Below are 24,031 nucleotides of genomic sequence, written 5' to 3' on the forward strand. Positions count from 1 at the left end.
GTATCTTTTCTCTCTTTTAGTTTTTTATAACCAATTTATTTTTCTTACAGCAAACAAACTTCAAAGTGTTTTTATAAAATAACTGCTTTTCATTTTCCCTCAAGGTATTAAAAGTACCAATCTCTAACAATAGCTGCATTTCAGCAAAGAATGATCCGCTCAATTTACATACAAAACAATAATAGGGTGAACCAGCTATTGAACTGGTTCACATTCTGGTTTAATGTGGAATGTATGTACAAACGAAAATGGAACGTATTTTATGCAACATGTCGTTGGCAATGCAATTTGAACATATGAATCGTTGCACTTAAAAACAGCGCTTTATTTTTATTATCCACTTCTAGTATTGATAATTTTTTATGTAATCTATCTCTAGCTCTTTTAATTATTCTCCACAAAAAATTTTTAATATGCTGAAAAAAATTTCAATTTCGCGAAACGTATTTGTATTTGCTATACACCACAAAAATATGATAATCTCCGTCTCTGCACTTATACAATTGTGACCACCAAGGTTATTTTGTATTTTTTGATTGGAATTTATAAACAAATTCATTGAAATATAATATCTATATATATAAAAGAAAGATGTGTTATTGTTACACCACTTATAACTCAAGAACGGCTGAACCGATTTAGCTGAAAATTGGCAGGGAGGTAGTTTAAGGCCAGGAGAAGGACATAGGATACCTGTTTATCCCGTTCACGACAAAGTAGGTTTTGAAATTATCAAATTTTTGATATAAGAAAATATTTTATTAAAATTTAACAGTAAATATAACTTAGTTAATGTGTTTTTAAAAGTTGTATTAGATCAATATAAGTTTGTGTTGCAATAAATATCGTTTTTAATCAATAAAACTTCCTGGTTGTTGCAAACTCAACAAAATAAATAATTAACAATTATAATGTATGGTATGGTTGAAAATTTGAGTTTTTAGTTTTTTAATAATGCCGCGACCAAGACGATCGAATCTTTCCCGACAAAGCCGTAATGCAAGAAGAATACGAAATACTGCAAATTTAAGGACTGAAGGTCGAGCGAACAACAGAGGTCAACAAATAGATAATTTGCGATGTGTACTAAAATACACAAATAAATTATGAATGATTAATGTAGGTATTTTTTTTTTTTGTATTTTTTCCAATTAAAAAAAAACTGCTTATTTATTGCCTTTAAGGCGGAACAGAGTTCGCCGGGTCATCTACTAGTATATAATAAATAAAGAGCAATTTTGACAATTTTAACGTTGAATTTAAAATTGTTTCTGAAATCTTCATCGTAAAAATTATTAAGAGTTTCCATAAAATTCCCAATATTTCCATGCTTCCATGCTGATGTACTTTATCCCCTGAGCTTAATACACTTGAACGAGTGATTAGAAAGGGAATGGAAAGGTCAGTTTCACTGTCGCTCGATAATTTTATTATAAGCTGCAATTTTCATTTATTTACTATAGAATTAAAGTTAAGTTTTAAAGTAAATAATAAACGAAAACGTATCATAATAATTCAGACATTTCAACAGATTTTATGTATTTTCATATTTTTCAGATTTTTTATATATAAGTTGTTTTCAATTTTTCTTTTATCACCAAAATTATTCATACAAGTCAAAACAAAATTTTGTAAAAAAACACAGCTGACATGATTGATGCGTTGCCATTTATTTTCACATGTGATCCGTATAGTTTCAGCAAGGAAAACACAGATCGTTTGCTGAAACGCAGATAATATATCCCTACAACACATTTATATTATTATGTTCTAGTAATATTATAATGTTTTAGTAAGTACACCAAAACTTAAAATGAGTTAAAATCAAAAAAAACTTTCACACATTAGTAAAAACGCGATTTACAAACGATGGACTTTAAACTTTTAATATGAGTCATCAAACATTAAGTGACATCAAATATTATAGAAGCAATAATTGATCATAAAGCCAAATACGAACTGTTCTTGAATTGTCCAAGTTGATATCAACTTGATTTTGTTCATATTACGATTCAATATAAATATCAGATATTAATATTTTCACACAAATCTTTTTAATTTTAACTGGATTTGCCACAAGTTAAATAAATTATAAGTCAAAATATTGTGTCTTTATTGCCTTTTTATTTATTATATTTCACAAAAATGAATGTATAAAAATGTATCACAACGTTGCTGCCACTTCCGATCTCGCCGTATAACTTTGAATTGTCTGTCTGAAGGTGCCTTCAAATATGTAAACACGTTTGCAGATTTCATTGTATGAACGTTTTTGACTATGTTTGATGTCGTATTTGTACGCATTCCGTAAGGCCAGCAATAATAATAATAATAATGCGCCTTGCTCGACGTCTATGATTTCGAGCAGCCTCTTATACTGAGCATAGGCTGTCTATAAGCCGCTTTCACCTTTCGCACCGTAACGTCCAAAATGGTGTTTATTTCATTCAACGTTGACCTTCTCCATGTTGTTTTTAGACGGCCTCTTCCTCTATTACCTTGCGGGTTGTATACCAACGCCTGTTGACAAATTTCGGTGGGAGCTTTTCGAAGTGTATGCCCGATCCATCCAAATTTTCTTTTACGAATTTCAAGATTGACATCTCTAACATTTGTTCTGGTCCAAAGATCGTGATTTGACAGCGGTTAACAAATACTCTCAGCTTGCTTTGTATGTTTTCTGTAACAAACCAGGTTTCGCAACCATACAGGAGAACTGAAAGAACGCATTCTTTAAAGATTTTTATCTTTGTGCTTAAACTATAAGTATTGGAGCTCCACACTTTACGAAACCTTGTAAAATAATCAAGGGCTTTCTTTATTCTACTTATCACATCTTGCGCTATACCTCCATTTTCAGACACAATACTCCCTAGATACTGGAATTCATTTACGCGCTCAATGGTCTTCTTTTGTTTTCTGTGCATTGATTTTTAGTCCGACTTTGCACGACTCTAAAGATAGGTCATTAAGTTTCTATTGAATATCATCAAGCCGATGTGACAACTCGCATTTGTCGTCAGCATAGTCCAAACACTCTAACCTAGTGTACGGTGACAGCGGGTTCCATACAATACCTCGTACCTTTCCTTTATTTGCTCTCTTGGCCACTGCGTCAAGCACAATTAGAAACAGCAGTGGGGAAAGGACGCATCCTTGACGTACGCCAGAAATTGTACAAACGGGCTCAGACATTTTGTTGTCGTGTAAAACTGAGCACTTAAATTGATCATAGCTTTTTGCAATTACTGAGACTATTTTAGCTGGGACACTAATATTTTTCAACTCTGCCCATATGTAATTTCGATTTAACGAATCAATGAAAAGCAAATAAAGAGGGGATCGCATCTCTATAGATTGTTCTATGATAATTCTAAGACAGTTAATGTGGTCAACACAGGATCTTCCGCTTCTGAAACTCGCTTGCTCTTGTCGTAATAGTACTTCAACAACTTTTACCATTCTTTCTAGAATAATTTTCATAAATATTTTCATCACAGAACTTAGAACCGTGATGCCGCGCCAGTTGTTACAGTTACTTAGGTCTCTTTTCTTGGGTATTTTGATTACAATGCCATGAAGCCAGTCAGAAGGACAAGTTTCTGTTTACCAAATGGTTTTAAAGAGCGGGTATAAGATATCCGTTGTTAGTTGCAAATCAACTTTCAACGCTTCGGCCGGAATATTGTCAAGACCTGCAGCTTTTCCGTTTTTCAGCAGTTTTATTGCATTGGTTATTTCTCTTTTTGAGGGATGATCAACCCTAATTCGTAACTTATTTACGTTGTCACTTCGCGTTCTAGGTTCAATATTTGAATAAAATGTTGACGCCATCGGCTTAGCTGATCATTTACGTTTGTCAATAACTCACCAGAGAGATTCTTGACAGGTAGGGTTCTTTTGACGCTCTCGCCTGTTAGTTGTTTTGTTATATCAAAGAGATTTTTCATATTATTTGATGGCGCTGCATTTTCCGCTTCATTTGCCATTTTGTTAGAGAATTCTTTCTTATCGTCCCGAATTGCCCTTTTGACACATTTGTCCAGATGTGTGTACTCCGTTTGCGCTCTCTTTCGATCATTAGGCTTCTTCGTGGCATTTATTTCATTTTTGAGTTGTGCTCGTTGTTCTATCATTATCAAATTGGTCCGTCTATCTTTGATTAGACTAATTGCCGCTTTCAATATTCAGTGGAATCGTTCTAGAATTCCGTTGGATTGAGGATGTCGCTCACTTCTACGTAAATATTTCGTGCCGACAGACTGTATGAAATCTGTGAATAGCTTAGATTCGAATTGCTTGCCCTGATATGTGGTAATCTCTGAAGGAACACTATAATGTGAAACCCATTCCGTGATGATAGCCACAGCAACTGTGTCTGCAAGCATGTCTGTTGTAAAGAGATTTGGGTAGATATGGTTATGTTTGGTTTTTCCTAGCGCAGCGAGGCGCCTTTCTTGTTCGCAACGAGGCGAATAAAACTAGGTTGCAACTAGGCAACTTGAATAACATAATAAGCGAGACTCAATGTTCTGTTTGAATCTGAATTCTTTATTAAATTTGTACAGTATATATACTTATTCTAACTTAAACACTAACCTACCTGAATATTATGTTCGCCTAGTAATTTTCATATAAAAATGCTTAATATGCATTTCAATTAATTTAAAAATATGAATTTATTATTATTATTTAATAATTACCTGAAATACTAAATAATGAAATTCCAATGCAAGTTAATGCACTTTACGAATTTCATTGGCGCAAAACAAAAGAATCAAATTACTTTTCTTTTGCGCTTTTTCACATGGTAAGTGTGTGATCAATGTCTTTGCTTTTGGCATGTGCCAGTAACGTATGTCATCATATTACCATTAACAAATAATTATTTTGTTTGTTAATATGTAGATATACTACACTGTAATGGGAATAGCGACAGCCCACCAGCAGGCAATTTTTCCTGCGTCCATTTTTATGTTTGGTCAGATAAATCGTTCACTTATCAATTTTGCCGTGGCCTTGCTGCCTAGATGACCCATATTATGGATGGTAAGAAAAACTTGTCTACTGTACTCATTTGTGATCTAAGGACGCACATGTTTTGTTGAGAAATCGTACGAAATGAGATTCGATAAATCAGGTATGTGTACCCATTTTAGCTATAGTGGCCACGTGATAGAAAATCGGCTACGCTGTTGTCTTTTCTAGGAAAGTGTCTGATGTCTGTAGTAGTCCAGATGTCGAAGTTGTCTGGGCGATGCTTTTTCGGAATTTTGTTGAAATGCGAAAATGATGGTTTTATGATCGGTTACCAACGTACAGTTTCTGTCTTTCACCATATGTTTGAAATACTTTATTGATTGATATATTGCGAGCAGCTCTCTATCGTAGCTGCTGTACCGCCGTTGTGTGTTCTAGTAGTGTACTACTACTAGAACCCTAGTAGTTCGAGTTGTCTTTCGAGGATGTGATGCAATGCATCTCCCATCGCGGTATTGCTTGCGTCGACGTGTAGTATAAGATTCGCCCCTGCTGTAGGGTTTGCGACTCAACAGGTGTCGGCAACTGCTTTTTTAAAACCGATGAGTGCATATTCAGGTTCTTCTGTCCAACTAATTGGCGTTTTGTCATTTTGATTTTCTGTTACCAGCTTCTGTACACAATTATTGTTCAATATTTATTTTATTATTTTTTATTGAAGTTGTTGAAAAAGCTGCGCTTTCTTTATATGGTAACAACGAAGCTATATTTAAAATTTAAAGGGTTGTATGGTCAGCCAAATTTCAATAAAATTAAATAAATTGTTGTGTTTGTCCTTTCTTTGCCATTCGAAAACCCTCTATTATTTTTTATTACTTAGTAATAAATAAATATAAATATTAAAAAACAACCACTACCAACACTAACTAAAAAAAAAAACACTTTTGTAAACAATACAAGAAACGTCAAAGCATGAAAGCTGTTATTGAACATAATACAAAGCACGGAAGCACAGAAATTACATCCAGGATAACGACAGCAACAAAAAACAACAAGTACCAAAAATACCAATGGTAAATATACCGATGCGCTACACAAAAGCTTCGGTCGTTTGAGTATAAATAAACATGAAGTGTACAAGCAAAATCACTTGATGGGAAATTCTCAAAGGTAGTATACATCTTTGTGAAACAAGTCAATAGAACCGTAGTTAAGGTAGTTACATACATCTTGACTAGTAGTCATATATTACGTCAAGGTAGGTAGCATACATCTTCACTAGTAGATTATACATATAAATCGTGTCAAAGTTGTCACCATACATCTTGACCAGTAGTCTTATATGTAAATCAAGCCAAGGTAGTCATGAAGGTAGTCATAACGACGTCTTCTGACAAAACACCAAGATTAGCACGAGTAGTGTAGTCTGACAGCGATATTTCAGGCACGTGGATACAACGATCAAAACATGACATGACATAGACATCAAATTAGTAAACCAGAATTATATTAAAATTATATTAGATTGTAAAACCCCATTTTTTTAAAATTCTTCTATTTAATTGAATTGAATTACTACACCAAATTGTCTTTGATTTCAAAAAATAAAAATTATATTGCAACGACCCCTGGACAACGGCTGAGTATACCTCAGCATTTTCCACGAACGAAAACGTGTCGTTTTAAAGTTCCGTTTTTCTTTTCCGCCATATTTAATGGGCTGGCCCATTCGATTTTAGAACGTGTGCATCCGCATTGGTCTAACATGTATTGAAACTCACGGTTCGCTCTTTGCAGTCTTTGCTGGTTAAGTCGCCTGGTGCACACATGGACCGATTAGAGAGTTTACGCTACAAGTCTACCACTAGACCGTAATATTTTAAGAAGTTGTCTCTTAATATGGGTTTGGTGACACCAGCTATGTCGAACTCCCACTAGAGTTTCCGTCGCAGACCTTGATTTAACATCATCAACCTATTTCCGAAAAGGTTATATTTGTATTTGTATTGTGGATCCGTTTGCTGCATACAAAAGTTTTGAAAATGCTGCCGATGATTGAAACGGATAGGATGAAGATATCTGCGATTGACAAGGAATTTGAGTTGAGTCAAGTGCTACAGGGATTGACACACTTCCGTGTACTTGCACCACAACGATGATGATAGTAACACACTGGATACTTGACTACTAGGATTGCCGGATGAGTTTACGAACTCGATCTGCTTTGTAAACGGAATTGCTGTTGAAATACTCTGTTCTTTCGTAGTTGCTTCTTTAGCCTTTCTAAGCCACTCACTAAATGCCTGACATTAATGGCTGAAACCACCATTAAGTTCTCACCGCACAGGAAGTTAATGGAGTGGGAAGTGCTCCAAATAATAAAATTTTTGCAAGAGGAAACAGAATTTGAGGTTTATTCACTTAGCATGTTTTCATTTGTTTAATTTTGAATTTTTTTATAAGAAATTTTTGGAAAACCCACAGTGAATGCAACGTGAGACCTTGTACTATGGAAGGTACGGCATCTAAAGCCGCAGTTCCAAAAAGCGAACGACTGGCTTGCCGCAACTGGCGCAGGACTGCTGTATGAATCGGATGGCAGTTGCACGAATAATAACTACACGATAATAATAATAATTTAACATAAACACATGTTCACAGTTAACTGGAAATTCTGTACGTGCTTCCAACAATCATTCACAATAGACGAATTTTTATTCTTGGCAATCATACGATTTGAGCTCCTTATTAGTTGAGCGGTGTCCAATAAGTTGAATTATATGGCCCAACAGTGTTGATGTTATTTTTAAAATAAGTTCTTAAAAATAAGGTTTCTTTTTTGCTATGTGCTTACAAAAAGAATAGACCTGATAATATTTTTAGATTTATAAAATTGTAAATTATATACATTTTTATATTATATATCTCATAAATTTCATATATAATACATTATTTATAACATACAAATAAAAATAAATGTGTTTGTATATTAAAAGTAGTTTTGGCTTTTACGCATCAACATTCAAAAGTTATTTCTAGCTAAATTATTTTTCTACCTTTTTATAGGTGATATTTTTAACTTGAGCAAAATATTGAAAGAACTCAAAATACCTGGGGGAAATGACAGGCTTTGCTGCTTATAGTACATTCACACTGTTTCATTTAGGCATTTATATTAATAAGCCAACGTTTACATTACAATGAGCTCATTTATGCAGCTGACACAACTTTTATAAACAACTTCCTAACATATAGCACAAAAAAATTATGTATGTAATTGATATATTAAATCACTTATATACATTATATATATCAATTATATATTGAATTAATAGAAACAAAGATTTGATTAAATAATTACTCAGTGCCTTTGTTAACAGCTCACTTGTTGTTTGTTTACATTTTCCATATAAAACATATAAAACATATTTTAATTTTGGTGATTTCCCTTGTGGGAGATTTGCATTCGACATTTTATGTCTTAAATGACCTGATTTATTGATAATGGGCTCATATATATGAAAAATTTAACCGTAAAACCGTAAAACTGCGAAAAAAAACTAAGTAACGTGCTACAATGTATTTATTTCTTTCCTTGTTACGAGTCAACGATTTATTATCCACCAAAATTGTCGATGCTTTTGAAGTTTAGCCGAACTCTTTCAGAGTTGAAAAAAACAGCATCAAGTCTGGTTGAAACAAATTGGCATCACTACTAATTTGTATAAAGGCCGTATGCGAGTTCGAGTAAATTGAGGTAAAGTAAATTGAAATTTCCTAGCAATTTTTTGCACTTCTGGTAAATACCAACTGTTAGTAACTCAAGAAAATTATTAATAAATGCAACCCTGCGTTTAGGGCAAATTTGTGATGACAGTTAAACAACTGTCAAGCAGTAGTCAGTTATCTACACTGTGCCGCCGTAGTGACACCAACTTTTTAACATATTCCAAATATACGCGCCAACGTACACATAACACATACAGATACAATAGAATTTTTCAATATATAATAATTATATAAAACCGAATTTTAAACAGAACTATGTAATTTAAATCGAATTATAAACAAATAAATAACTTAATATTCAATTTTATTCATTGCCTATTGCCTAACACCAACATTTGCTGTCATACCAAAATAATTTATTTCTTTCAATATACCATCAAAAATGTTTATTTTTGACATATGTTTTTTGCTGTGTTATATACAATATGTAATATAAAAATTGTAAGTACTAAGAATTAATTAATTTAAATACAATAAGACGAAATTAATTTTAATCATATGTATCTGAATTAATTAATTTATTTTTGTACTGAATTTATTGGTACATGAAGCTGATTTTAAGAGCATTAAAAGCTTACGGCTTTTGAACTGTTTTATTTAAATATAAATACATATAAATATAAATATATATACACATATATAAATATATCTATTAATAGCATAACTTTTAGTTTTTCTTCTATAATATTCTTTGCAATTTTAATTTAATTTAGGCTCATTTATTCAACTTGTTTACACCCTACATGTGAGATATGTGGGGTGAACACACATAACTTACCTTGTACTCATTAACTAGTCAAAAATTCTATTTAATTTTTAAAAGAAATGATTTTGCAGAAATATTTAAGTATAACTTCAACATTGATATAAAAATATGATATATATTAGGTGAAAATGAACTAATTAGTATATTTCTTATATGTCGCAAATATCATTTAACTTATAAAAACTCAAACATGCTTTCATGATTTTCTGGCAACTTTATTTAGTGTCAAAATATTTCTGAGAGAATCTGAATATTAGCGTTGTAGAATGTTTAGAATGAGCGAAATGCAGCATTTCATTAATGAATAGTTTTGTATGTACTAAAATAATGTTAAAACAAAAGTATTAAATAAAATTTTTTTTACATGGAATGTGTAAGTTAATTAATGAATTTGAAAAGTTTTGTCAATTTTGCATGCTGTGATGTACCAAATATGAATAAAGTTTAATATTATGTATGCGGGCTAATGTGTGTTTATATACACCTGAGCCATTCATAACTAATATTTTTATATTGTTTTGATTTCTGTTTGTGTATAAATATGTCATTTGTTGTAGTCTATACACATGATTATAGGCAACAAAAATTAATTTAATACTTAATAGTTGAAAAAAAATTAAAATATCGACGATATTTGGTGAAATGGTCGCCTCTACAATTGGAGTGATACAGGCTGACAAACAATATACTGTGCTTACGTATAATGTACTCTGCTTAGAATCGGATTTTGTATTATATCTTGATTAGTTATGTGTAAGAAGTAGTAAACGTTTGAATGATAAACTATAAACCATGTTGCTATTTAAATGTATAAAATGTTTTCAAATTTCTTTAAATGCCGTAATGTCCATTTTTTATTGATAAATGTGAAGGATTTTTTTTTATTTTCCCTTACAATTTTAGGAACCGATAACTACAAATATATTTAATATATTTTAACAAACTTCGAAAATAAGAATAACAGAAAACTATGGATAGTAACGCAGGAGAGTAATTAAATGATTTCCTTACTTCACGAAGTATCTCAACCTCTAAGTTGTAATAGTACATACGATCAAACAACAACATGGATTTGCCGGAAGTTAAAAGCTAAGAAAGGCTAAAACATTGATCTATAAAATATGGCGGTGAACCGGTCATGTCTTGGTTCTCTATATCTGCTGAAGGATTCAGAAATCTGAACTTTATCCGTTATATGAAATATTCCTTTTTCAAAAGTAAAAAAAACCTGACTAAAGTTTTAAAAATCGAAATAAAAAATTGCAGTTAGCGTTCTTAGAAATATGTAAGTAAGAGACTGAGATTTAAAGTTAAAGCGTTCTTTTACAACGCCAAACACATATAAAAACAGCTTCATACTAAACATGAATAGGAAAGCAGGTGCAGCGCCTGTGATCTAATGGCGATTAAGAGAGTACAAGGGTTTCAAGGTTACAGCTAGAACCTTGTGATACAAAGTTTGTACTTTATTTTAGCGTTAGCCGAACAATTAAAATTAAATTTTTGACTCGATGTTTTTTTCTTGTTCGCTAATGGCATTTCATTTGATAATCCGATCGTCAGTTATTATCGATAAAGGATTATCAAAGACGTGACATCATTTCCTGGCTCTTAGAAATGTGCTAGCTAATAGCAACTGCCAGGTATACATATGTTTACTCAAACTCCTTCAATTTTATTTGTTCCTTTACAATTAAACAATTTTATTCTGAATTATTCTGTCCTTTTTGCGTACCTATTAAATAATTAAAAACAAAAAATTGTTTCGTCTGCCAAATTTTTAGTATAAATAAATTCCTTCAGATGAAAGCTTTTGTACCTTATTGCCTTTTCTAAAAAATTAAATATCTTTTCCTTTTCTTTCCTATGTGTATATATCGTTTATTAAGTCATTTAATACTAATTCACACAGTATGGTTTTGAAAATATCCACATCGAAACTCTTTTAGTACTGAGCATCATCTCATTAAATGCTATAGATCATTTGAATTGCATAGTGAACAGAAGATAGAGTTTCTCTTAGCTGTTGAATTCCAATAAGCCATAGAAGGTCGTTTCGAACTTTAATAACCCAAAGTGATCTTTTATTTTTATTTATTAAATTTGTGGTACTATTATTATTAAGATTTAAATGTTAACAGTCGCGAAAAGCTTCCTATCAACTTCAGATTGAAATTTATTTAATTTGTTATAATGTCCAACCCTTTTTGATGGACTTTCCTTTAAAATTCCTATCAGAATCTTAGCAACACTGTTCCCCAAATTGATTTCTCTGTAGTTCTCAGCCAAAATTACTAAAAATAATAAAATATTTTGGTGTAGTTCACTACTACTCGAAACTACTCTATTAAATACAGTAGTTTCTATTAAGTAAAATAGTTACTGCCGTCATAATTGACATTAAAATGTAAAATAATATTTAATTGCAATTTTAAAATAAAGATTTATGTTGGTATATGCATGTTTTTATTATAATTTATGTACAATTTTTTAATATTATAAATTTACTAAAAGGTATACTTTTATATATATTTAAATATAATAAACTATATTTATATTGTTAATAATATAATTTCTTAACATCGTAGGAAACTGAATATATTTGTTCATTTAACCATGGCGACAAAGAAAGGAATTTTAGTACTTGTATTCTTAAAAGTATTTTTCAAAATCCTTTTGATTGGACTTCCCTCATTAGTTGAAATGAATTTATCAAATGTCACTATAGAATATGCCTTAATGTCAAATAAGAGCACTACTAGTTTTAATAATGCTCAGAAATATTTTTCTGTGCTGTCAGCGAAAGATAAAAACAATGAGAATGAAAGTGACTTTTATATAGAATCAAGAAACAAAAGCGTTCAATATACGAAACCTTCCACTACATTGAACAATTCATTCATCATAGAAGAAGAAACTGATAAAATAAATAAAACTGTAAAACTCGTATTTTCAAATGTGGAGGATGACGATACGTTTAAAATGAAAAAAAGTAATGAAAAAGTTTTTGACAGCTCATTGGACGACTTTGTCACAGGAAGTTTTGATGCTGAAGCGAGTAACATTTTTCCAATATTTTTGGTAGAACCTCAAAGTAGCTTCGTGGTAAAAAATCGCCCAGCAATTCTTAAATGTAAAGCAGCTCATGCATTACAGGTATGTTTAATAATATTTATTATTTTTTTTTATTATCTTAATTTTGTTTCATAAATTAAAATGAATTGTTAGTAGTTAATACTTTTTATTTTATTTAAAATAATTTCACCCTCCATAGAAAAGTAATAAAATTTGGTTAATTATAATTTAATAATTATTAAATTAAGTCTTTTAAAATCCTGCTAAGTATTCATATTTATTTAATTTCATATTATATTGGCTGATATAAAAAGTACCCGCCTTTTTTGGTATAATTTTGAACAAAAATTTATTTGCTAAAAATTAATTTTAAAAATGTTTGTATTGACTATTATTTACAACATCTGCTAATTTTTTGAGTAGTTTTATAATTCCATCGATGTAGAACTCCAGTGGTAGCTAAATGGTGCAAGGTCCGGCACATCAAAACTTTTCAACCAAGGACAGTCAATTTGTTCCGTATCATCAAAAATTGAAGCACAACTCTTTTTTCTGTTGGTCAATTCAGCCCGGTTGAGTGTAAGATAGGATCGAATTAACCGTTAACCAGGCTGGAATTGGTCATAATAGACAATGTTCTTTAAATATTCACAAACACTCATCATAACCTTGTTTGCTATTAATTCAGGCTTTGAAGTTGCTTGTGGAAATTTATCAACCTTTTACCAAGATCTTTTGTGTTGGATATTCTCATATTGAATCCATTTTTTATCATATGATTTGCTTTAAAAATTATTCCATTTTAACAGCGTTTTACTAATTGTAATTAACATCGAGCATCTTTGCGTAGGCTGTTTTTATTGAATGATTCCAAACTCATTCAAGTGGCCGACCAGAGCCAGGTGCATGTTGAACATTAAAATTTCTGTAACGAAATCTAGCATATCGCACCAAGGCCCAGTGTTCAACCGAAGCATTCTTACTGTCTTCACAAAAAAAAATGTCACCTTTTAAACACATGTTCGTTTAACATAATAATATTCGTGTTGCCAGACATATGAGTACGAACACCACGAGTGATAATAATAGTAGAACTACTGTGATATTATATTTATATTACATCTGATAAAAACGTATCAAATGTCAAATTAAATGTCATTTTAAAGCAATAAGGTTTGTCAAATTACTTTGTTGACGCCCAAGCTTGCTATAAGATACTCGTAGGGTAATTAGTTATTTAAAGTTGAGGGAGGAACGAATATTCCTCAACTAGTTAAAAAAGCCGTTTTAAATCTACAAATCCCAGTTATAATGGGTGGAAGATAATAGGTGGTCAAGCTAGAACTAGTCAAAAATATTTATGAAGGCGAGAGTCTCGCCAATGCTAGTGCTGAAGATATCACTGAATGTGTTGCAGGGGGCTCCTAAAAACTTAAGCCGAGTTCTGGTCAGGCCTGGACATAGACACAACACGTGTTCTTTCCTCAAAAGTTGATGGACACGCGTTACACGTGCAGAGTATGCCGAATCTAGCTCCATGCCGTCCTATGGTCCAGTGAGCTGTAAAGACAGATATTAACCTAAATTTGCTTCTGTGTATTTAGTCAGATGTTCTATATTTGGAATAAATAGACTATGTAGCCCTTAACACGACTGCTAAGGCAGTATGGGCCACCTCACTATTTATCTGTCGCAAAAAATGGTGATAAATCAACCATCGACTGTAGCTGGCAGGGGCAGGGAATGAAAGAGGCACTCAGTCTAGCAAGCTCATCTGCGCTCTCATTTCTTGCCGGATATTGTGCCCAGAAACCCAAACTAGAGTTTCCTTAGAGCTCTCAGTTAATGCGATAATAAATGGTTTACATTAGCTGCGTTTCAGCAAACATGATCCGCTCAATGATCTGAATCATCTTTGCTGAAACGATACGGATCACGTTTGAAAATAATTGGCAACGCATGAAATATGCCAGTTGGGTTTGTGTACAAAATTTTTTGATTTAAGTGAATAATTTTGGCGCTAAAAAAATAAGTGAGAAAATTTTGAATACAAAAAATCTGAAAAATGGAAAATAAATAAAATCTGTTGAAATGTCTGAAGTATGAAATGTAAGTTTTTATTTAGTATTTACTTAAAAACATAAATTTAATTCTATAGTAAATAAATGAAAATTGCAGATTTTATTAGAATTATCGAGCAAAACTGACTCCTCCATTTTCTTTTTAAACACTAGTCCAAGTATATTAAGTTCAAGGGATGAAGTGCATCAGCATAGATATAGTGGAAATTTTATGGAAACGATCAATAATTCTTCCGTTAAAGATTATTTGATTGGTATTTGCGCATAAAAAATACAATTGCTATATATTAATTATGTTTTATATATTAATAGATTTGTTAATAAAATCCAATCAGCAAATACAAAATAACCGTGGTGGTCACAATTGAACGAGAACAATGAAGGAAATTTACATATTTTTGTGGTATATGGCAAATATAAATACTTTTCGCAAATTTGGTATTTGTTTTGGCATAACAAAAGCTTCTGTATGGAGAATAATTGAAAGAACTAGTGTTTAGCTTATATCAATTGCAAAATTTCCGTTCGTGATTGGCAGCACACATGTTAAAATAAATGCACCTCACCTTAGCAATTAGGCTTATTTCAAAAGGAAGCATGAATATAGCTTAAACTTGCAAGCAGATTGCAATGGTTTTTTTATAAACGTGTATGTTGGAGAGCCTGTTTCCTTATGTATTGTTCTGTTTTAATTAAATAAATGTATTCAACTTAATGTTTATATATTCATTTCAAATTAATTGATTTTCATAAATTATCAAACAACACATTTTTAATAATAATAAAACGTAAATAATTAAAGTAATAATTTTAATTAATTTTAATTTATAGTAATAGTAATAATTAAAACATTACTTCAAACAAAGAAATAAATAATAATGACATATTAAATAAATAAATACATAAAATAAATAATAAATAAATAAAATCAATAATAAACAAATATAAATGTAGATTTGTTTATAATTTTACTACACCGTTGCATCGCATTGCCATCCTCATATGCATTAAAATACGTCCCACTTTTATCTTTTACATACATTCCACATTGAACCAGAAAGTGAACCAGATCAATTGCTGGTTCACCCCATTGTTTTTGTTTTGCATGTAAAATTGAGCGGATCATGTTTGCTGAAACGCAGCTATTCTTGCACTAATGAAATACAGACCGTTGATAAAGCTTTAATAGCTGCCTGACTGTCTGTAAGAGTATAGACTTCATTTCCGCAAAAGTCCATCTTTAAAGTAAGAGAACATGCTCTTAGGATTTACTAATACGTAGGTCTGTGAAAAAGATTGCGGTTCCAATGTCTTCGTCCATTTTAGACTCTTCGGTATACATCGCCATCTTACCTAGCGTTGTAAGCAGCCCTGTCTCTTATTCTGTTTTTGAAGGAGTTCTGATAACAAAGTTATTGTCAAAGTGTTAGCGAGGATATAAGTAATTCTATCCACTATTCCCATCAATCGGATAAATTGATGGAATGTTACCATGTCCCAAAGCAATCAAGCAACAACACGATCTCAATGCCCCGTTGCGCCCACACAAGTAGATCTTTGAGGTCTGGTAAACCTTTGAACAATGCATTGTTTATTTAGCGAGGGCTACCACATCAGAGATCCGTATTCAAAAATTGGCCGAACGACAGCTGTGTATAGCCAGAGAATCAATTTAGGCTGCAATCCCCAGATCTTACCATACATCTTTTTGCACATATAGAAGCGGTCGTGTACACATGCACATAGAAGGTGGTGCATTTTTAAAAAACTTGATTTTGGCCTTCCGAATGCCGTATCGGACTTTGCAATCATTATCTTTAATCACTGGCACTCATTCTTCGTTGCTTTGGCTGTGCTTTTGTGGTTCTTTGGTTTTTGCAACATCAGTTGCTGCAGAATAAGGTCCGGAGGGCCAAGGGTTTTAGGCAACCAAATAAGCACTCGATGCCTTGATTGAATTTCCGCAGCAGGGACAAGTTTAAGCTTTAGACCGTCCCAGTTCTCACTAATCTTAGTGATCGTCTTACTAACGAAATTTCTCGAATACTCGTCGTCGCATCTTATCATCCGGTCACCTTAGACCACATCTTCGCAGTGGAAGGATCGCGAATCGCTGCTAAATCGCAACAAAATCGACCCATTTCTAAAGCGGTTAGTGACTGGTAATGAAAAGTGGGTCACTTACGAAAGTGGATTCTAGCGAAAAAGATCGTGGTCGAATCGTGGAGAACTGACTGGAACGGTGGCCATGCCAAGATTGACGGCAAGAAAGGTTTTGCTGTTTGTTTGATGGGATTAGTAGGGATCATCTACTATGAGCTGCTTCATTATGGCAAAACTCTTAACTAAGAACTGTACTGTCAATAATTGGACCGTCTGAAGAAAGTAATTATCCTGGAACGGTCATATTTGTGCTATAGGAGGGAATTCTGGTCTATCAGGATAACGCAAAGCCACACATATTGATGTCCGAAAGCTTGAATGGAAAGTTCTAATGTATCCACCTTATAGTCCAGACCTGGCACGAAATGATTAGGGTCCTGTCTATTTTCTGATTTTTACTTTATTTTTCTGGTAAAAAAATGCGGTTCAAGAAAGGTTTGTGAAAATCGACTGACTTAAATTTATGTCAATAGAGACGAAGACTTCTATAAAAGAGACATAATGACGTTCAAAATGGAAACAAGTTGTCGAACTAAACGGCGCATATTTGGCCTAAATCGGATCATTCTAACAATGCTAAATAAGTTTTTAATTTCATGCTTAATGGATTAATGGATTACTTTTTACTACATACATTATTAAAATACTTGATTTCACCTAAATTTTATAAAATTGGACGGTCACTAAAAGCCATATAATGCAGGCAATTAAATGATCGTCGATCAGCACATTGTTATTGCATTTAATGCTTTAAAATTTTTAACTTACATGATAGCAACAAAAAATGTGGTGATCGACAATAATTTCGTCTGCATAATATGCCTCTAAGCGATTGACGTTGATTAATTTACATATGGTCTTGACCTATGTCAACTAATATAAATATAAAGAAAACTATGTGCTTGTTGTTTATTTGCTCTACTATATTGGTTATTTCTATAGTTTTAATCCTTTTAAAGATCTTGTAAGATCAGGTTTCTAGTGTAATGTTTATAGTGCATTTTACATATTATTTTAGAGAACTTTCTAATAGAATGTTTCCAATGACCACTGATCAGAGACGACTGCTCTGAGGTGTGGATATGTGCGGCGCATATCTTGCCATAATTTTCACGAAGTCAACTAAAATATATAAATTCTTTCAAATATCTTTACATCGAGAATTAATATTATTTATTACATATACATATATATATTATATACTATATACATATATATATAAATATATATATATAGGTATATATTTAAAAATTAAAGTTTTAGCAAAAACATTAAATAGAATTGTCTATGAAAACTCAATAAATTTTTTTCTTTTAGCTGCTATACATGTTTTGTGTGTTCATAAGTTTGCAGCTCAAATTGCAGAACATTTCTTTATATTTTGATTTTTTCCTTTAAGCAATTGCATTTACAAATTTCTGTCGTTAGGTGCCTGCAACAGTAGAATGAACAAAATAATGTGCGTGTGCTCTTGCTTATAATATGAGAAATAGAGTTTTATATATTGGGAAGTATATAAGAGTAATTAATTTGTTTTATTCGAATATGAACTGCATACATATGAACCCAACGTATTAATTTGCCGAAGCGGTTAAATGTGCGGTAAAATTTGCGGTTTAGATCACCGTACATTTGTATTAGGTTTCGTCTCTCCCCTTTTATCAGTAGCAACCACGAATTTCTGTCGCTAAGTGTGCGTAGTAGTTGGCCGCACATTAATACGTCGCAAGTGCGTTTGAGTTTATTTGATTACTGTATAACATGTATGGTTTTGAGTACAGACTCTTTTGTTTCAAAAAAGTTGCATTGATGTTGTGAGACGTTATGCTTATTTCATATTGATATAATATTTATGGTATAATGTGTTTTATTAGTTTACATACATTTCAGTATGATCAGTACATGTGCATTCGTTGTAATTAAATTAAATTAGTGCTTGTTTCACTGATTCACTATATGTTTCCACATATTCAAATAAATTTTTTGAGTTCATTTTTACATGAAAACACTTTAAACGGTTACATTAGAGGATCAAAATATTGTTCGTCATCAAATAACCAAAAGGGTATATTTTTAACTTCCACTAAACAAACGTAATACTATGTTCAGACACACCTTAATTTCGCAAAAATCTTAATTTCATCTTCGTTTCAGCGAAATTAAGTTTTTTTTCCGCACAAAATTTAGTTTTGAGGTTAGAACGAAATTAAGGAAAATGACCTTAATGTAACTGTTATTCATTTAAAATAGAGTGAAAAGTAATGCTTCACATACCTGAAATCTGCTACAGCTAATAAAAAACTACTGAATACCATCCTATATAGTTATAATAATCAGCTTTTAAAATTTCCCAGATACAAACGGTGGTTGGAGCATGTAATTTTTAACATTCGATTTGTAAACAAAAAACGTCATTATTAATAAAACATATGATTTCCTTAATTTGGAGCAGTATGAACACTTTCGAAATTAACATATTTTCATTTTTACGAAATTAAGGAAATTTGGCTGTCGGAACATAGTATATCATTTTATAATGTGTTGTTTATTTAAATTTGTTTTCAAATTCGATTGCTTTGAGTTTTCATTTGAATTTTTTAAGTTTTCATTCGTAAAGTCTATTTTGTGCATATTTTTTAATATAAAATTTACAAACAGAATTATTTAAGTCGCTGTTAAATTTAACATACCTCTTCATTGTTAAACAGTTTTTTTTAAATATAAAAAATAAAATAAACACTATAGAATATTGCCTTTGTTCTTTAAGTTGTAAGTGATTAATATAACACGACTAAGTCTTGTTTTGTTAATTTTCTTACTTTACAATGTGAGTTAATAGTGTTTTTATTTAATATATTATAAGTATTCATTCATATATTTCTGTGGAGACTAATTGCTTTCTATTTAAGAATTTTGTGTGCTACCAAAAGAGTTAAAAATTTCAATTCTTTTTAAAGTTTTTTGAGTTCACATTAGCAAAGCAATACATCCTGCTACTTTTTCAAGAAAATATATTCCTAATGTTTCATGTTTTAAATGAAAAATAGATAATCTACCTAAATGAATACATATTTTTTGGGAAAAAAATATATCTATTTTATGTCCCATACGTATTATTATTTTTCAATACTTTTGCATAAAACATTCAATTGAAATGCTTTTTTTTATTATATTTTATTTAAAATTATTTCTACTCAAATAAAACCAATGAATGCGCATTGATCCATCCTTCATAAATAAATTTATTGCTACTGATTATACAGAAATGTACATATGTAAACTAATAAAACGCATCATTCACCACATTCATTTACAGCGAATGCGCACATATTCGGATGACATTGCGTTAACAGTTACTGGAAAATATGCTATCACCTTAAGGGATATTTTGCAGAATGGCCTTAATATCCTTAACAAATGGAAACTAAATTGTGGCATTGGGGTTAACTCCAAAAATTTAAGATGCAATCTGCGATACAATTTACTGAGAAAGCAAAATGTTTAAGTATTGTTTTCGATAGAAAACTCAGTTGGAAAGAAAATATTTCAGAGCGCGCTAGGAAAGCAAACATTGCGCTGCTCTTATATCAGAAAGTTTTTGGTAAAAGTGGGGATTACAACCACGTATTGCTCAATGGCTATACACGGTTGTCATTAGACCAATACTTTTATGTGGCATAACTGTATGATTGACGGCCCTTGATAAATTTTAGTAGTTTACTGTACTTAACAGGATTCAGCGCAGGGTTGAACTCTGCATTAGTGGTGCTCTGTGTACAACACCATCTATTGCATTAGATCTAATGGTTCACTTAATGCCACTTGACATCTTCAGTACACATTTGGCAGCATCACCTGCTTTAAGACTCAAAGCTACTTCACAATGGAGGGCTAGTGACCATTGACACGGTTTCATTCTAAAATTTTTCAGTCTCACTCTAAATAACATTTACTACACCACCCATTCTCGATTTTGATAGGAAATTCATTGTTAAATTCCCATCCAGAGAGATTTGGTGGAAAATCACCCCTACCTAGGTGAGGGTGTACCCATTTTTACCGATGGTTCGAAAACTGGGAGTGGCGTAGGAAGTGAAGTTGTTTTAGAAGGTTTGAATATATTCTCTTATTATGGGCTTCCAGATCAATATAGTGTTTTTCAGGCAGAAGTCATTGCCATAAAGGAAGCTTTGGCTTGTCTAGAAATAGATAATATATTTGAAAGGAATATATATATACAATCGGATAGTATATATATATGGCTTGAAAGCCCTTGAGTTCAGTCCAATTTACATCTAGGACAGTCTTTGACTGCTACACATCACATGAGATGTCAACGTAGTTCAATATTTCTCTAATCTGGGTTCTCGGTCACAGGGATATTTTCGGTAATTGCAAAGCAGACGAGCTAGCCAAACGGGGTGCTTTAGGAAACCACTCGGAACACCTTAACACCAGGGCATATCGTTGACATCATGCATTGGTATTGAGTTCTTCCTGTGCTGAACTTTTTAATAAAAGATGGGAAGACTCTACGATATGCAAACATTTGTTCGCAATTTGGCCACATACCAATAGAAGAAAATCGATCCCGTAGAGATGCCCCGCAGAGATAACAGTCTTGCAGTAGGTTTACCTACAGGTCATTGTATTCTAGGTAACCTTGCTAGGGGACTAAATCGCCCTTTCAACCACATCTGCTGCAGTTGTGGTGAGGATGATGAAAGTGCCTCCCACCTGCTTTGGTTCTGTCCGGCACATGCACGGCGCAACCTAACATTTTAGGGGCTTTCTTTTTTGAGGATCTTAGCAAATTTCAGGACCTTCTAGAAAGGTTCTAGATGATTTTAACCCTTGGGTTTATAATAATACAGTAGTACAGTAGGCTTATAGCCTTAAGAGGATCCTACTGGGATCGCCGGTATCACCTAACCTAATATATTTTGTTTACGTGATGTAATATTATTAATAAAATAAGATACGCACAAGTATTTTACTTTACTTAAGGGTAAATATATGATTACAAAGTAGTAACAAATTATTGTACTGTAGCCCCAAAAGAGAATAATTTAAAGATATCGTAGTAAAATCACATACATTTAATAAATCTGCTAAAGTATTATCAAAACTAATTTTCCTTTAGCAATCTTTATTCTTTACGCTCCAATTAGATAAAGTTTCCGTTCTTTAAAAGGTATTTTTTGGTGTCAATAATAAAATAAAAACAACTATTTGGTTGTGTATAATTATTGCGTTTAGTGCAATAATCAGCTAAATCAGAAAATAAAATATTGGACATTTTCAAAATTAGCAGATATGTTTAAAAAAAATATTTAAGTCTTATAATATTTTATGGGCATTTATTTCACCTGAAGAAGATCTCTTCATAACATTACGTTACTCATTAAATACTCTTTATTTATTGATGAACGAAAAAAAAATATAAAAAAACTCTAAATTAAATTTACAAATTAAAATTTATCAAACGAACTAAATCAAACGTACTTTAACTAAACTAAATGTAATCATTTAGATTTCTGTCTCAACACTTCTCAACACTTGTAGTGTGAATAATCTCATAAGAATGTATATAAAGTTAAGGCGTTCTTAAAATATGCGTTGAAAACACCTTGTGTAAAAGTTTTGTGATCGCGATAATTGATTCATCTTTTAATTTATTTTTCATAATTTGTCTTGTAAGATGTCTGTTTAGTCACGTTATTTTCTTTCTTGCTTCTTTCTTGCCTTTAATTTTAAACACAAATAGACTAATTTATTAAATACACAAAAACGAAAGTCCCGAGTACAAAAAAGGGGACTACACAATGCATCTCAACATTACAAAAATAAGACAATCACTGCAAAGGCTACATACAATGTACATTATCTTATCTTAATTCTAAACAATGTCTTTAATATACATATGTAATAGCCCAAACGTAAACATAAAAATAGTAGTAATCTATCTATTGTATACGATACGATCTATAAGTATAGATAAAATTATTAATAACTTATTTATTGAACAGGTTCATTTTAAGTGTAGTGGGAGCTCTCAGCCGCCACCTTCCGTACATGAAAAACATGTCGACCCTCACACTGGTGTTCATTTAGAGGAAGTAACAGCCACTATCGGTCGCGATTTAGTTGATGAATTCTTTGGAAAAGGACCATTCAAATGTGATTGTCTAGCATGGTCATCCAGAGGTGTTCTTAAAAGTCAAACAGCTACCATAACTATAGCATGTGAGTATATTTATAAAAGTAGAAGGTAATAATATTTTACAAGCATAATATATTTTATTTATTTTTATTATAAAGTAGAACAGTATAGTAAAGTAAGTATAATAGGACTCTTCATAATTTTTATTTAACAGGGTAAACTCGTGCTAATTAGATAAAATGTTAAAGTGTCATATTAGTGCTTAATAATTTCTACTCAATGTTTAAATTTTACACTACACCAAATTAATACACCACAGAGCAAAATAATTTTAGATTCTGCTTTAAACGATATAAATTTTGTCTAAAATGCAGTCTCACTATGAGTCCATTTAGCAATTTAACAATTTTAGACGTTATTGCGAATTTGGTATTATTATCAGTTTCATACACAGTAGATAACCAATTAAACGAAGGATTTGTTGCATTGCCCATTTCTTAAATTAAAAGTTTTGTTAATACAAACGAATATATTGAACAAATGAAATTTAACATTCAGTAGTTTAATTATTATCTTATAATCTTACCTTCGTTTTTTTTTTTTGAGGGACTATATAGGGGTGTTGGGTGAAGTAAATAAATTGCAACCTGCAATCACATCGCTCCTATTGGTTTTATTTTATTATTTTATTATGCTAAAAAAAATTGTTAAGTTTGATTTCACTGAATAGTTCAAACAAATGCCAAAATAAAAGAAAAATTGCGAAATATAAAATAAAATATCGTCGGCTCAAAGACAAGAGAGCTGAATAGAAATATTGATGCGCGTGCATTCAATTAGAAAAATGTAAACATCAACGGCAACGAAAAAACGAACCAGCTGTAATAAAATAAGTTGCGCTACAATACAGTTTGGGCTGGTGCGTATCAAAGTGGACACAATTACCATAGATTTGTTATTAGAAGATGGAAGAAATCACTCTAGCAAAAAATTGTAATGATAAGTATTATTCAC

At 31.7% G+C, this 24,031-nt stretch overlaps 1 protein-coding gene across 2 annotated transcripts in view; it reads left to right on the forward strand.

Moving 5' to 3' along the window:
• The first annotated feature begins 9,787 nt into the window (after nucleotides 1-9,787).
• Nucleotides 9,788-24,031, forward strand: part of LOC119686216 (netrin receptor unc-5) — a 41,511-nt gene continuing 27,267 nt past the window's right edge. For both annotated transcript variants that reach the window (XM_038100729.1, XM_038100730.1), the window contains exons 1-3: nucleotides 9,788-9,908; nucleotides 12,124-12,691; nucleotides 22,884-23,100. In XM_038100729.1, the coding sequence (XP_037956657.1) occupies nucleotides 12,152-12,691; nucleotides 22,884-23,100 (757 nt within the window). In that variant the 5' untranslated portion in view covers nucleotides 9,788-9,908; nucleotides 12,124-12,151. The remainder of the gene's footprint in view (nucleotides 9,909-12,123; nucleotides 12,692-22,883; nucleotides 23,101-24,031) is intronic.

This window comes from Teleopsis dalmanni, chromosome 2 (genome assembly GCF_002237135.1).
Source record: "Teleopsis dalmanni isolate 2A chromosome 2, ASM223713v2, whole genome shotgun sequence".
Classification (NCBI taxonomy): Eukaryota; Metazoa; Arthropoda; class Insecta; order Diptera; family Diopsidae; genus Teleopsis; species Teleopsis dalmanni.